This window comes from Cupressus sempervirens, chromosome 1 (assembly GCF_028749045.1).
Source record: "Cupressus sempervirens isolate cs-2001-9-10 chromosome 1, ASM2874904v1, whole genome shotgun sequence".
Classification (NCBI taxonomy): Eukaryota; Viridiplantae; Streptophyta; class Pinopsida; order Cupressales; family Cupressaceae; genus Cupressus; species Cupressus sempervirens.
In genome coordinates, this window is record NC_143118.1 from 403,671,018 (window position 1) to 403,686,754 (window position 15,737).

Here is a 15,737-nt window from a genome sequence, read left to right on the forward strand (position 1 = left end):
AGATGTACAATATTTTGCTTTCGGTGAAAATTGTAACCTATATAATATTAGTAATCAATCTAAAATCATTGGAAAGCACAAAATTTGAGAGTGCATTAGTTTTTAAATAAATCTATTTAATCTAGAATTTGTTCGAAATTTAGCTCTAAATGGTTTTAACTTACAGGGTAAAAGGATCAAAGGTTGGCTTCTATTTCCATTTTCAAAGAAATATGATATATCCAATTGGATAGTAGCCCATTTTTCCAAATTAATTAGAATTGTCAGTTGCAGTGGCCCAGAGTGTCTTCTGATGGACACCAGCTACAAAAATCTAATATTAGTTAATGTGGTTTTTTAGCTCTCTTGCACACTCGGGTCATCACTCATCTTGATGACTGATAATGGCCTCTGATGAATACCAGCTAGTCATCACTCGTTTTAATGACCAAGAATGTCCTGTGATGAATACCAGCTATAAACATATAATATTTGTTATTAAATTGCACTTGAGTTATCACTCATTTAATAAATTAGAAGATAGCATATCTCAGAAACAACTTAAAAACTATGGAAGAATGTGCTATGAATTTGGCTAAGCAGATATTTATTTCTAACTTATGTTGACCTTCTTTGGTGATTATGTTCTCTTTATTACTATTTATGGCAGGATATTTGTAAATGATATGTGTTATGACACTTGGAGGTATTAGTATTGTTATTGGATCAGTTGTACCTTTTAATATTTTTGTTTTCTTGAGCAGTGTTCGAAGCAGCTCGTGATTCAATGAAAGCTTTTAAGAAGTGGCGACTTCAGGGCCCAAGATTGGAGAAGGCGTCTGTTTTGGGTCGTAAAAGAAAACAAAATGATTCTTTGCATGCTACTTGATATAACATCCTTAAGTTATCAATTTATTTGAATTTGGTCCCTCTTGCCAGAGAAAAGAAGAGTCTCCAGTGCAAGAAGGATGCTCTTGTAAATAGACATTGTGCAAACTGCATATATCTTAGGTAAACTGAGTATGAAGTTGAATATTGTGCTGAGGAAAGCAGGTGGCTTATGTTTGTGGGTATTTAAGAAGAAACTCTTTCGATTAACTTTTTTCCCACACAACTTGAAATGTGCTTATTGTTTTACTTAATTCACTTTAAAGAAATAAATGGACTACACTACACCAATAAATTAAAGAGTGTTGCTCTTGTTGGTTCACACATTTTCGAGCAAGGATAGTTCGTAGAATGCATTCTTGGGCTGGCCATGTTGTCATGTACAAACAATGATTTTGTACTCTTTCAACCACCCTGTCTGTGATTGTTTACTTTTTACTATAAATTATTAAATGCAAGTATGCGGTTTTGGGACAAAAATTTCACACATAGAAACCCATCCCTCTATTTAGGTTCTTTATTCTCCAGCTTACAACATCCATTACAATGTGCTGTGTTACACAACAAGTCTGACAGAAAATAGGTAATGGGACTGTGCTTCCTCTGAAGTAGGTACACGCACTGCATTTCAATGAGCTCCTTTCTATCCATAATTGGGTGAGCATCGAGGGCTCTTCCTATGGCTTTTACACTGTGTTTATGGAAGTTTTTTTTTTTTTTTTTGATTTTTTTATAACTGGTCATATACTGCTGTTTTGATCTGAAAAGTAGGATATCGATAAGTAGGAGATAATTTCTACAGCCAGTCAAATTGTGATATTGCTATCAGGATTGAATTGCGTGATTATTTTGAGTCAAACTCATTGACCCATGTTTCATGAGTTGTGATTCAACATGAATCCATCTCTCATGAGAATAAATGGAACACTTAGCACTCATTGGATCTAGGTGATGCTCACCCTTGTGCTTCACCCTTGTGAGCATCACCTAGATCCAATGAGTGCTAAGTGTTCCATTTATTCTCATGAGAGATGGATTCATGTTGAATCACTACTCATGAAACATGGGTCAATGAGTTTGACTCAAAAAATCACACAGTTTAATCTTGATAGCAATATCACAATTTGATTGGCTGTGGAAATTATCTCCTACTTATCAATTGATGAGCTTAAGGGGCTTTCTAATAAATGGTTCATAAGGCACAACACTTGGTGAAGGTTTTGCAAATGGGGTTGCAAGCTTTGGGTTTAACCATGGAGGAAACTCCGTTGTTAAGCGCACTCAGGCTGGAGTAGCATTGGGATGGGTGACCTCCCGGGAAGTCTCGGTGCTTCACTCCTGTGAGCATCACCTAGATCCAATGAGTGCTAAGTGTTCCATTTATTCTCATGAGAGATGGGTTCATGTTGAATCACTACTCATGAAACATGAGTCAATGAGTCTGACTCAAAAAATCACAGTTTAATCTTGATAGCAATATCACAAGTAGGATATCTTAAAGATCATTAAAATTCTAGTTGGCAATACTTACCTTTAGGTTAGTTTTATGCATAGGAAAGGGAAAGGGGCTTTTATGGTCCATGACACCAGCCATAGGTGTATGGGTTAACATATGGTGACAGTGTATGAGACTACCTCGTACTCCTTGCGGGAGGTACCTAATTGCACTACAAATGAGGCATACTATCCTACCCCCTAGTGGGATTTGAACTTGTGACCTCTCTTTCGGGATCACAATGAATCGCCACTAGGCCAAATCAGGGATTAGCTTTACAATGTCATTTTTGTGGATTTTGTGAGGCATGTGATAATCAATGACGCTTCTGGGTTGAATGGTATATCTTTATTCTTTGATATAAAATTGTCAGTCTTTAGCTCACTTGAAAAACCATTTTTGGTTTGTGTCATTTGTAACTAAGATATCTGTTTACCCAAATAAATATATATTTGCTTGCTAGCCAATTACTTAGTTATATGGATGCCTCGAGAAGAAATGAATGGTTCATTTGCAAAGAAGAAATGTTTTTTTTTGATATTATATGAAATAGATCCAAGGTGGTGCCCTTTACATAACAACTCAAAGAGCGTAGAGTAAGCAAGATAAATAGTAGCAGCACATTAATAACACATTAACAACGAACTATTAATGTACACATATCCAGTGAGTATCTAATCTAAAATAAGTTTTATGAAAAGTCCACTTAGGGTCAATAGTATTATTGATAGACAATTTGCTTAAAGTTTCAAAACCTTAAATTGTAGCTACTTCAAAAGTCTTGACATAATGCCAACTATGGCCACATACGACTAAAACATAAGGGACCCCATGCTTAGTGAGTTCCTCTGAATTTGCAACCTACTTGGTGCAACACAGTATGATTAGACCAATCTTGAGTAAGGATCTTTAATAGTTTCTTGTAGTTGCCATTATTGCTTAATCCATGCTTAGTATCTTCTTTTGTTGAAGGCACAAAGAGGTGGCCAAGTTATTCATTACTTGTTAGTTGAACTTGGCGATGTTTGCAATTTTTCTCACAAGTTCTGCCACTAGCTTTAGTCTTTTCCAGCTCCATTGCCATTGTGTTGCACTTGGAACAAGTAAATCTTTGTATGACATTAGAGGTCCAAGAAGTCCTTAATTTGCTTGGTTCCTTGTCTTCAAGCTTTATGTCATTGGCAAAGTCAATGGGTCTAGTTTTATTACTTTTAGAAACATGGGTAGAGTTGTTAGCAAATAGTAGAGCTTTTGTTATCCAAGTTCATGTCCCCCTCTTTTTCATGTTTGACATCTTTGTTTATTTTTAATTCTCCTCACTCCCTCTATTGTCCTTTGTTAGCGAGGGACACTATTGCATATGCTTTGTACTTGTAATTAATGGTAACTACATTCTATTCTCTTGGCCATTATAGTTTTCGGAGCTACCAAAGTATGCATGATGAAATCAGCTAAGTATGGAGTATACAAGACTATATTTGATCAATTTTTGGATTGATATGGGCAAATGCTGAAGTATTTTCTATTGCACACATAGAGGATGACTATAGAGTTCATGATACATATATTCCTATGATTGCAAGTGATAATATTGTATTGTGGATGTTATGAAGATCTAAGTATTTGGTTGATAAAGAAGTACTATGTGGAGTAATAGAAACTTGTTGGATTGGTCAATGATCTTATTAGATTGATGATCCAATCATTTTGGTAATTGATTTTGGTTGAGTTGACCTTGTCATATTACATATACTTTTGGTTGAGGTTAGCATAGAGATTTGAATAGTGAATTATCCAATGTTCTACACATTACCTAATTTTGTTGTTAAAGCTGACTTGGTAAAGTCTTGTTTTTGTGATCAGGTATATGATATTGAGTTTTTGAGTGATTTGAGACGTGTTGGACGTAGTGAACTTGATGATGGGTTCTTGACTTGCTAATGTTGAAATTCTTTAGAATAACTGAGAGGGGGGTGAGTTAGTTATCCAATGTCCAAATGTATAAATAAAACTTTTCACAGCTTAGTGAACCCATATCCATAAAATATATTCATCATGTATGCATCCATTAGATCATACAATCACTTAAACTTGTAGATTACTGTCAAATCAACTTTGCAAAAATGTAAGTATGAAACATAACAGAGTCAATAACATATTTGATTCAATGATTTTATGTGGAAACCCAATTTGGAAAAAACCACCAGTAACATGCTACTCATTCCCACTCTTCTAAAGTGATGCCCTGTGAAAGGCCAACCCTGTTAAAGGTTATATGCACACTGTTAAATGTGACCTGATTAGAGGATATCAATCACATTGTTAGGAGTGAGTCTTGTTAGAGGACTTTTGATCATTCACTTGGAATGTCACCCAGTTAAAGGATTTACAAATGACTGTCAAGTCAAACTAATCCAAAGGATTTACCCTAAATTGGTACAATGATTAGAGATAACAATAAGATTTGATCTAATAATAATTTACAACACATTTGCAAATTATAGATCTTTATATCAGTCATCCATTCTGTTTGGCTTTCACACACTTTAGCTTTAATAGCTTGCTCACCCTTCGAGCATCCATACCCTTAAGCCTTCTTGCTTTGCTTGCCAATAACAGTCTCTTCTCCTTAGTCACTAAATGAAACAATACCTTAGACTCCTTGTCTTCCTTAGGTTCTCGTACATGATAACCTTTGCTTCTGACCATCCATATCTATAAATAGAAAATTAAGATCTTTTGATGTTCATCCTCTATCGTCTATTTTAGGGTTAGGTAGAATTAGGTAGAATTCAATGAATCTACCCATATTTCCATTTTATTACCTCCTACAAACTTCTCCTTCAATCTTCTTTGAATTCGCCTCAAAATGGTTCATCTTGGCTTTTGTGCCTCCAATTCATTAAGTTTATCTTCCACATGGTTCACACAATCCAAGAAATCAAACTTGTCGGCTCAGATTCATCGAATTCACGATCTTTCTCATAATGCTGTCACTCGACATTTACTTGATTCTGATGCTCGGTACAAATTGCGTTGCTTAGCATCCACTATCAAATCACTCGACACAAACTAAAGTTTGCTGGTGCTCGACATCAACTAAACTTTACTTCGCTTACACTGTATCACTTGGCATACACTGAAATTTGATTTTGCTCGGCTCCAATTGATTTTTTGCTCAGCATAAACTAACATTGCTCGACACCTACTGTGTAGATTGTTAAGCTTGACAGACTCAATTCGTTTTACTTGTTCTTCTGAACCTAATCCGTGTATCCATCCTTTGCAACCTCAAGTAGATAATCAATGCACTATAACATCACTGTCTTAACTGATCCTTGTACTCATTTTCCATATCATAACTCAACCTTTCCTCTAGGTGCTATTGCTACCTCATTTGATCAAATCCTCTTCATTAATCAAACAAATGATAGTACTCAAATCAACTAAGTAGATGTCTTACTAGCAAGTAGCAGGTTTGACATTAGTGACAAAACAATGATTAAAAAACATTCTCATACTTGTATCAATCTATTTTCAATAGCTAAGTATGTGAAAAGGCAGAATATTGAGGTCACCTTGATCATATTGCACTTACAGGGAACAATTCTTGATATGTGATATTACTCTTTAGTTTAATTTTTGGATTATAGTCCGTTTTGGGGTTGTAGCACTTGTATTCTAATCAGTTGGATTGTAGCCCACTTCTTTTGTATTTGAGCAGTGTGCTCTAGGTTCTAATCTTGAATGCTCATGTATTCGTCCCTATTGCAACTAAACCTTTAATAGGGTTATTACTTCTGAAGAATAATTATTGTGGTTTCATCTTTAATGTGCTTTTTCCCCTAATAAGGTTTTCACACAAAAATCATGATGACACGAGTTTATGGATGTTTACCTTATCTTGTTGCAATTTACTTTTCATTGCTATTTTTTAATGGTTATATAGTTAGCTAAGTTAATTCAAAAGTTTCAAACACTGATTTATCCCTCCTCTCATTGTTCCTCAAACCTAACAATTAGTATCAGAGCCTTGAACCTCAGAGGATGTCCAACCGCTTTAGAAGGTTAGTGATGGGTGATCTAGGTTGTAGTTTTCAAAAGCAACCTTTGATTGCACTAGAGGGTGTTGACAAGTCCAACTTTGAGAACATGGAATTGAAAGATGAGCTTAAAGAAGAAAAACATTTTATTCAAACTCTCAAAGATGAGTTGAATAAATCTAGGTCCAAGAGAGAACAACTTATTGATCAAATGCAAATGAAAGGAAGCATCGATGACTTGTCAAAGGAGAACTCTGATCAATATGAGTAACCTATGAAGGAAAGAGATAGTTTGAAGCATGAAATAGAGATCATGGTTTTAAGGCTATCAAAATAAATCGAGTCCTTGAAATCAAAATTTGATGAATACCATAACCTAAACTTTCAAATATGTGAGATGCGACTTGATTCAGATTAGACCAAGCATAATGAGCAAGAACTTGGAAGAGCGAATGAGATATTGACAAATGAGCTTTCTGCAGCTAATGAACTTAAAGAAAGATTCAAATATAGTTCAACAAAGCTTGATGAGTAGTTGGAAAGACAGACCAATTGGAGATACACAAGGACTGGGTTATGAAAAGGAGGATGTTCCAAATTTGCTGAGGTGAATGAGAATCAACATAAACAACCTAAGGAGATACTTAAAAGACAACCTAACAAGCAAAGATTCACATGAAGATTCTTTACTTGCATTGAGGTTGGTCACAAAGCAAATCAATGTAGAAGCAATTCTACTACAAAATTATTTTCTTATTATTGCTTTACTCGTTGGAATTATGGGCACAAATGAAGTGAATGTTGAGTTAAGATGGGAAAACCTATGACCAAAGAAAACACTACATGTTTCAAATGCAACAACTTTGGCCATATAACAAAGGAATGCAGATTGAGGTCAAACCAAGCTAATCAAAGGTATAGAAATTCAAACATTGTATGTTACAAATGCTATAATTCTGGTCACATGGTTAGATTGCAGATATAACAATGTTGGAGTAAGAAGGAACAATTTGGTGGAAAGAAACAATGTGAGAAATGACAGTAAGGGAAAAATAATTAATGCTGAAGTAGTTAGAAAGGAACTAATCAAAACATGGGTAAGAAAACAGATCACACCAGGTTTTGGTGTGAAAATTTCTTCATCGAACTGATTAGGTCATGAACCTAAGGGAAATTTTTCAAAGATAAATCTTACCCCCCTGAATTTGTAAGATCGATGAAATCAATCAATATCATAGGAGACGATTTGAATAAGGAATTTATCTTATCATTTTTATTGAATTGCATGATACTTTTGAGGATCATAGACAAAATTTACATCATTGGTGAAGCAACTTTTGGTGCTAGGGTTCAATAACATCAATTGTGAACTAAAATTTTGAAGCAATTTTAGGAACAAAAGGGCTTTCTATGTCATCATTTGGCACCTTTCTACTTTGTGGATGATCTTGCAAAGGAATTGAAGGACATTTAAGTAGATATTGCGTGCATTGCAAAATCTTTTCTTGCAAACCCTAACTATTGTCAGGGTTGTATGCTATGAATTTAGTATGCAAGGAATACAATGACAAGTTAAGATCATTCACAAACTAAACTATACCAACATATGATGATAAGACAAAAGAGAACAATAAGAGAGTGTAAATCAAGTATAAGCACCCACAAGTTCCCTTGATCTATAGATGTGTTTTCAAAGTAGTGCTTAAGGTTCAATGGATGGAGGATTTGATTCAACCAAGGATGGGTGGACGATTTCAAGCTATGGAAGTGTGAAAGAAATTTGGCATTATGGTGACGCTTTGGCCATTTCTTGGAGACAAAATGACATGATAATTATGCAATGGATCATGGATGATTTGTGAAGGGAGAAAGGTTCAATTTATAGGTAAAGGGAGGATGAATGGATGGTCAAGATGCAAACTTGGAGAGATCTTAAGAGTGGCAAAGATGAAAGGAAAGGGGAGTACACAGATTGTACTTTCTCAAATACATAGCCTTGTGACAAGTGTCACAAGGAGAGAGGGTTGATATTTTGGAGGGAATGTGACCATTTTGGGGGATGTGATGGATGAAGTGTGTAAGAGAGGTATAAGAGCATTTAAGGAATCCTTTAATGCATCTTGGTTGGAGAGAAAGGATTTGACAAGAGTTGACTTAGGTTTGGGCTAGGATTTCTTAATCCTCATGTTTAAAGTTGTGTAAATGATTAGGGTGAGATTAGGTTTGGATCAAAGAGTGATTAGTGTGCAAGTTGTATTTCTAGAAGAAAGCAAGTGGACACATTAATTAATTAGGTTTAATAAATTAATTAAGTGGACTTATTATGGGTGAATGAGTTGGGTTGAGTCTGAACCTAGAGGCTAGGATTGGGTTAAGGGTTTGGCTAGGGTTATGATTGATTAAAGGGGAATTATTTAATTAAAAGGAGGATTTTGGGAATTAAATTAAATAGGCTTGTGTGATTATTTAATTGAATAGAGGAAGGGGGATTTAATTAATAGTTAGACTATGGGTTGTCATATTGATAATTAATTGGACTACAATTGATTAATTAATTAGGAGGATGATATAAATTAATTAAATATTTAATCAATAATTCCTAGAAGAGAATTAAATATGATTACTTAATTTGTAATTAGATTTAGGTATCTCCATTTTGCCCCTCTTTGCCATATTATTGAGATAACATTATTTCAAAGGCATTTAAAAATATTAGTTGATAGAAAGAATTTAAAACATAGTAAAATTTCCCAAGACTAAGAAAAGAAGGTTAGTTAGATTAGAGGATGCCTCCTCAAGAATGTGTTTGGGAGAAAAGAGGGGCTTAGGAAACATCTCAAAAATAAATCTACCCTAGCTAGAAAGAAGATATTGTTGAGAAATTTTGGATTTGATATTATGAATGCTAGGATGTTGGATTTGAATTGATTTTTATTTTTGATTGAATTTTGATGGGGTAGGGTATTTAAAGCCCGAGCGAAGGGTACTCCAAAATGGAGCACCTCCATGTAGTTGTGAACTTATTTTGATATAGCAATACCCAAGACCTGCCAAGATTGCTAAGAACATCAAGGCCTTGTCACCAACATTGGATGAGATTGACTCAAAACAAACATGCAAGGATTTTCCCAACATCACACGTGAGTCTAGAAGGATACAAAGTGGAACTGATACCGGGGAACCCATAGTCAAGCAATATTTCCCAAGTGCACCATGCAACCACAAGTGATCAAATGTTTAGTTATGCAAGGGTCACATCTAGCTAAATCACAAGCAAAAATAAGAAAAAAGATCAAGACCTCACTCTTGGATTACCCCATTCACAATGCACCATGGTATAAAGGATCATAGTGACCCCGAGGAGGAATCCAACCAAATATCTCAGAAAAGATAATCAAGAACCAAAATTAAAATCCAATATCAAAACAATAATCCACAAAAACACCTTTTTCCAAAGAGATTAGTAGGACTTGATACTGATTAGATTAGGTCAAACATGAGGAAGGATGCATCCTGCAAGATCCTATTGGTGGGATGTGATTCATAATTTTGATGGCTTGGAAAAAAGAGGATCTAAGATAATCATTATGACAAATAATCTCACTTAAGGACTTTCTGAAGCATATAGCTAGAAGGGAAAAGGATCTTGATGATACAAGGATTGACTAACACAAAGGACGGGACCTAAAGAGACATATTTACAAATGATCCTAGGTGGAGACACGACTGAAACTATGTACAAGACACTAGTTACAAGGGCTTGGGGTGGTTTATGATTGTGCCCTAGTCAAGTTGAAAAGCCAAGGCAAATTGATGGTGGATAGGGTGATGTGGATCACAGGATGATATATCTTGAAAGAATATAAGGGTTGGGAAGGATGCGTCTCAATGATGATTGGCTTGTGATCAAGGCTTGTAACAAGGTTGGGAACAAGACTAAGGATGTGATTGGATAGGTTGGCCAATGTGCATAGTTAGAGGGAAGGATGGGATGTTGCATGTGATGGTAGATTACTAGGAGCATTGGGATATGAATATATTGCATAGGGATATCATGGGGTTAGATACCAATGACGACTAGATACCAATGACAAGGGATGTAGGAGGGATGGAGAGATGAAGGAGATGATGAGGGATATAAGTATGAAAGCATTAATAGTTAATGAGTTATGAATGGAAGGATTTTGGTAAAGGAATGGGTAAGGTAAGGATTGGGAGATGAGTGGATTGGGGATGATGAGATGGAAATGGAACAAGGATGGGGAGATGGAAAGATGGATGCAATAGGGTCACCAAGGAATATGTGACCAAGGAATAAGATGACCTCACTTAGAATATGTCATGCATGAGCAGGTTTTAAGACAGGTATGATAGGAAAAAATTATAGGAAAACAAAAGGATGAGAGAGGTGGTTGGAAGTTAGGATGAAAGGTGAATGAGGGAGGTTGTAGATAAATGATATGTGGATACAAATTGCGATGGGGAAATGGATGTCAAAAGGTGACAAAAAGCATGTATATATGGTGGTGGCCTTTAATATGTTTTTATCAAGATCCAAAGGAGGATGAAGGAGGCTAAATGACTAAGATGTGATATATATGGTAGGAAGATGAGATGGGTATGATGGGTAGAAGAACTTTCCCCCAAGTAAGTAGAGCATTGGGATGCAAGGATTACACATAATGCTTGTTTTCCATGTTTTCATCATGGTACTTGTGCAAGGTGCTTATTTTCCATGTTTTCACCATTGACAAATATTTTTCTTTTTTTAAACTCTTTTGACTTTTTAAACTTTTTTTTTAATGACTTATTTACTTTTTTGAGAGTTTTTGGATGAATTTTATGGACTCAAGTGTCGATTTTAATATTGAGGTGATATGAGCCCATTTGGAGTTATCACTATTGGTGTAACCTTATTTGGGATGGGGGGATTATACAAAGGCTTGGTGTAGTGCCTACCCCTAGTTAAATTTTCTAATTTTATTGCTGAACTCTTTTAGGCCAGTTTATGTTTATGCTTGATGATTAGTAGCATTATTTTCTAGATTATTGGATGTTTTCATACTTAGTTGATTTTATGATGAGACTACTTTGGTACTAGTTACTTCATGTATGCATGATTATACCTTGATGATGATTATTTATAGTGATTTCAGTTATTTGACGATGTTGGTTAGATGGATTATTCATACATGTTTGCTTATGGATACATACCCCATACTGCATGTGTATGGTGTGTGCATATGTTGTCTTTATTTATGACCTTTTTGATTTGGTTAAGGAAGGGAGTCATAGTCACCTACTAGTTAGGATCTACATGATGCACCACTTCCTGCCATTGCCTATTTAGTTTAGAATATATGTGTGTGTATATGCATGGACTTTATGTAGATTGCAGATACCAGGTATCGACTTCTCTGAATTGCCATGATGAGCGTACCCTATCGCAATATCTTAATGGTAAGAGAGGGGAGATAAATTCTTGAGTCCAAATCCTAACCTTTAAAACCAATTGTCCTAGAAAATTAGGACAAGTATCTGAGACGATTACCCTTCCGAACTCATTGTATGACATAAATTCATGATTATAATGCTTGAGTTTGATCTTGTATGTGGTATTTTATAATGAGTTTCATATTTTTTCGTGTAGGTCCTTGGTGATTTTTCTGTTAATTAAGTCAAATTAAAAGATTGATTAGTGATTTAATTTAATGAAAAATTATTAATATAATTTTAATATTCAATTATATTTAATTAATTAGAAATTAGTTAAATAAAAATAATTAAATTTAAAGAGCAAATTATATTTCTAATTTGAGAGCATAATAATATTAATTTAATTTAATAATAATATATTTAGGAGATCATCTTTAAATAAATGCCAAATATTATTATTACTTAATAAATTTTTTATCAAAAAAAGACGTTTTGAAAATTAATAAGAGAGAGTAGGAAATTATTTAATAAAGTTTATTTTAATTAAATTGCATAAAGGTTATGCATGAAATTACAATATAATAAATTAATTAAAAAAGAGAAAGCAAATAAATTTAATAAATATATTTTATATTGCAAAAAGCGTGCATGAAAACGTAAAAGATAAGTAAATAAAGAGTTAAAAGATTATGATCAATGAGTTCCCTCATGTGATTGCACAATCGGTGCCCCAAATTCAGGGGAGAACTCCTTATCAGCAATTTAAAGTTCATTTTCCATTTACGGAGGTTTTGGGAGGAGCAATTTCGAGGAAGGAAGTTCTCAGAGAAAGGGTTTTGTTTGCGGGCTTCATGTGGTTGTCCTCTTAGCATTAGATCCAGGTAGGATCTTGTGATTTATTTGTACTGTGGTTTTCATTCTTCAATCTTCTGTCTTCTCCGTGTCTGTTGTGTTTCTTAGTTTTAAGAATTCTTCGAGGATTGAAACCCTTGTATGTGAGTTTATTGTTCTTGATTGAGAAATATTTGGTTATGCTTTAAGAATTAGAAAACCCTCATTTATGTTTTTATCGCTCTTTGTTTCATGAGGATTCTGGGAATGGATTTAATTTGAAATCTGTTTAATTGATTAAAAAAGAAAAAATGAAATACGGGTTTTGAAAGGAAGGCAAGGTTGTCTTATCAATTTCGACTGTGTGATCTGGGTTTGTATATCAAGTTTATATTGGAAAAAAAAAAAAAAAAAAAAAAAAAAAAAAAAAAATATATATATATATATATATATATATATATATAATAATGAAATTACATAGTAATTTATAATTATCGTGTAATCACATAATTAAATATTTATAAATGGAAATTTGGTGATTTAATTGGTGGGGGACTTGTTCTGTTTTTAAAACAAAATAAAAATAAAAAATAAAATTTAATCATTGTTTGGTGGGCGGGGGCCACCAACTCCCCCCCACCCCCACCCTCCTATCTTCCTCCCACCTCAACTACCAAGGTAGTTGCTAGTCGACTGTCGCTTTTAAGGGACATGCGATTTGAAATTGCATTCAAATTTTGTTATATGAATTGTTTTAAAAAAAATTATTTATTAATTTTATTTTTAAAATTTAATTATAAGTTATTAATAATTTTATTAGTAAACTTTGTTAATCATTAATTAATTAATGATTAATATATTATTAATATAATTTTTAAAAATAATTATTAATTAATTAAATTAAATTTAGTTTAGTTAAGTTTAATTAATAATAAATATTATTTAATAAAGTTTTAAATTTATTTATTTTATTATTACTAATGATTTTGATTTTTAATAAAATGGTAATTATTTTATTAGATAATCAATAATTATTATTTTAATAATTGTCTTTAAATTATTTTAGGATATTTAATTATAATCCTTGTAATCTCATAAGGTAAGGGCAATTGTGCTTTATGTTCAAATATGGGAAATGGGTTAAGTTGTCAGAGTTAAAATGTAAATCTTATGTACTCGAAAACTTACATTGAAATGAAAACTTAAACCTAACTGTTAACTTAGACTGTGTGTCTTCAAAATCAAACCAAAGTATGAAACTCCATTGTTAATTGTATGTTGTCTTATGTTTTGGGTTTGGGTTGACTAGAGTATTGGCCAGTCTTAGGATGGTTACCAGAGGTTTGGGAGTTCTGTGTTTGTGATGTCATGATGATGATTTGATCTTGATATTTTAAACTGAACCATGGTAATGTGTATGGTATGCTCTAAGATGAATTTGAATTTATTGTTCGTTATTACTTTTTAGTGTTCTTGTGCAAAAGTGAGATGAATGGTATGACCTATTTGACTTAACCTTTTAGTCTTCGATTAGTTATTTTTGGGATGCTTTCCAGTTGCTTGTAAAGGACTGAGGTGTTATTGTGAATTATCTTTTGATGCTTTTTAGTCACTTTTATAAGGTTGAGGTGAAAATTGTGATTCTTTGATTTGTACTTTATGAGCCTAGGGTAGGTAATTTGTATGTTAAGTTGGGAAGTGGCTTGCAATGGAGGTTGCGGCCCTAAAGAGGTTGACGGGTAATCCATTGTAAGTAGTTAATAAGTGAAAACACTAAACTAAATGAGAGTAAAATGAACCTAATAAGAGTCTTGTCTTTCCTCGTCATGCCTTGAGTGATAGTACAAAGTATGATGAGAGTAGAGAGGATGCTTGGTTGTGACCATGCATCGTTAGTATGCCTTGTTAGTACGAAAAGATACTATTGCCACATAGAGTCACTGGGGGGCGAGAGGATTAAAAGACTAGCCAAGTAACCGTAGAGTTGGTTCGTGTGATGACACTTGCCCACTAGTAGTATAAATTTCCTATGTGTCTTTGTTTGCCTCTGGGTTTAGATGTCAATTTATCTTGGAACCTTTGAGTTAGATTGCTTTTAGGTTTTTCCTTGACCTAGTTATTACTTTGATTTTTGGAATTTATATCTTGTTTGGGACTTGAGACTATCTCCTCAGCGTGGTGGGAGTGAACCTTTTTGAGTTACCACGAGGTCAAGTGGTAGTGCTTTTTACTTTTACCATTGAGATCCATTTGTTGATGCTGTGGCTGGAATTCCTTGTTCTGCATTTCCTTTCATTATATCTTTGTGTATTATGATGGATGGTTGTATCTATTTGATGGATGATTTTACTTATTGTATTGTACTTTTTTTCATGGATAAAAAACAGATGATGTAATCTATTTTATAAATGTATATTCTTTCAGCCTTTCATACCTTGTGACATGTATAGTGGATGATTGTGCATTCTGAATTATTGCCAAGTGGCATTCAGAAAAAATGTATATTATTTAAATGGATTGGACTTGTAGTTATTCTTTTATGTGGATGTGTTATTTATTATACTTAGTATTATTTAAATTTAAATGTGATTCAACGTCTTGGGATCCTTAAGGATTGTAATATGTTATGTTTTCTTATGTATGATTGTATGTTATTACTTTCGCTGCTTTATGATTGTCGTACATTTTATTCTAAAAAAAAAGTGTTTGGCAAACTTAGTAAAACTTTAGGTTAGTTCTTTTGGATCCCTTGGCAGGGCATTACACTTGGATCATATGGTTTTGATGTAGGGGTGAACATGGGATAAGGGATATGGTGGTAGGGAGTGTTTGGATGAATGATTGATATTGAGTGTGAGAGGGGGATGTTGTCAGGACCAACATTGTCACATGCTGTGAGGGGTTTGAAAAGAGTGTATGAGAAGTTGATGGTAAATGTGGGTACAATGGAGGAGTTATGAAAGTGATTTTAGGGATATAAGGACCGAAAATGTGTTTAGGAGTCAGAGGAGAGGAATTACTAGTTGGTGGATTAACAACTTTGGATGCCATTGTGCATTTTTTAA

At 33.9% G+C, this 15,737-nt stretch overlaps 1 protein-coding gene across 8 annotated transcripts in view; it reads left to right on the forward strand.

Moving 5' to 3' along the window:
* The window catches only part of LOC149578001 (DNA replication complex GINS protein PSF3-like), a 54,581-nt gene extending 53,504 nt beyond the window's left edge, over positions 1 to 1,077 (forward strand). For all 8 annotated transcript variants that reach the window (XM_089827213.1, XM_089827205.1, XM_089827218.1 and 5 more), the window contains one exon: positions 744 to 1,077. In XM_089827213.1, the coding sequence (XP_089683339.1) occupies positions 744 to 868 (125 nt within the window). In that variant the 3' untranslated portion in view covers positions 869 to 1,077. The remainder of the gene's footprint in view (positions 1 to 743) is intronic.
* Positions 1,078 to 15,737: the final 14,660 nt, after the last annotated feature.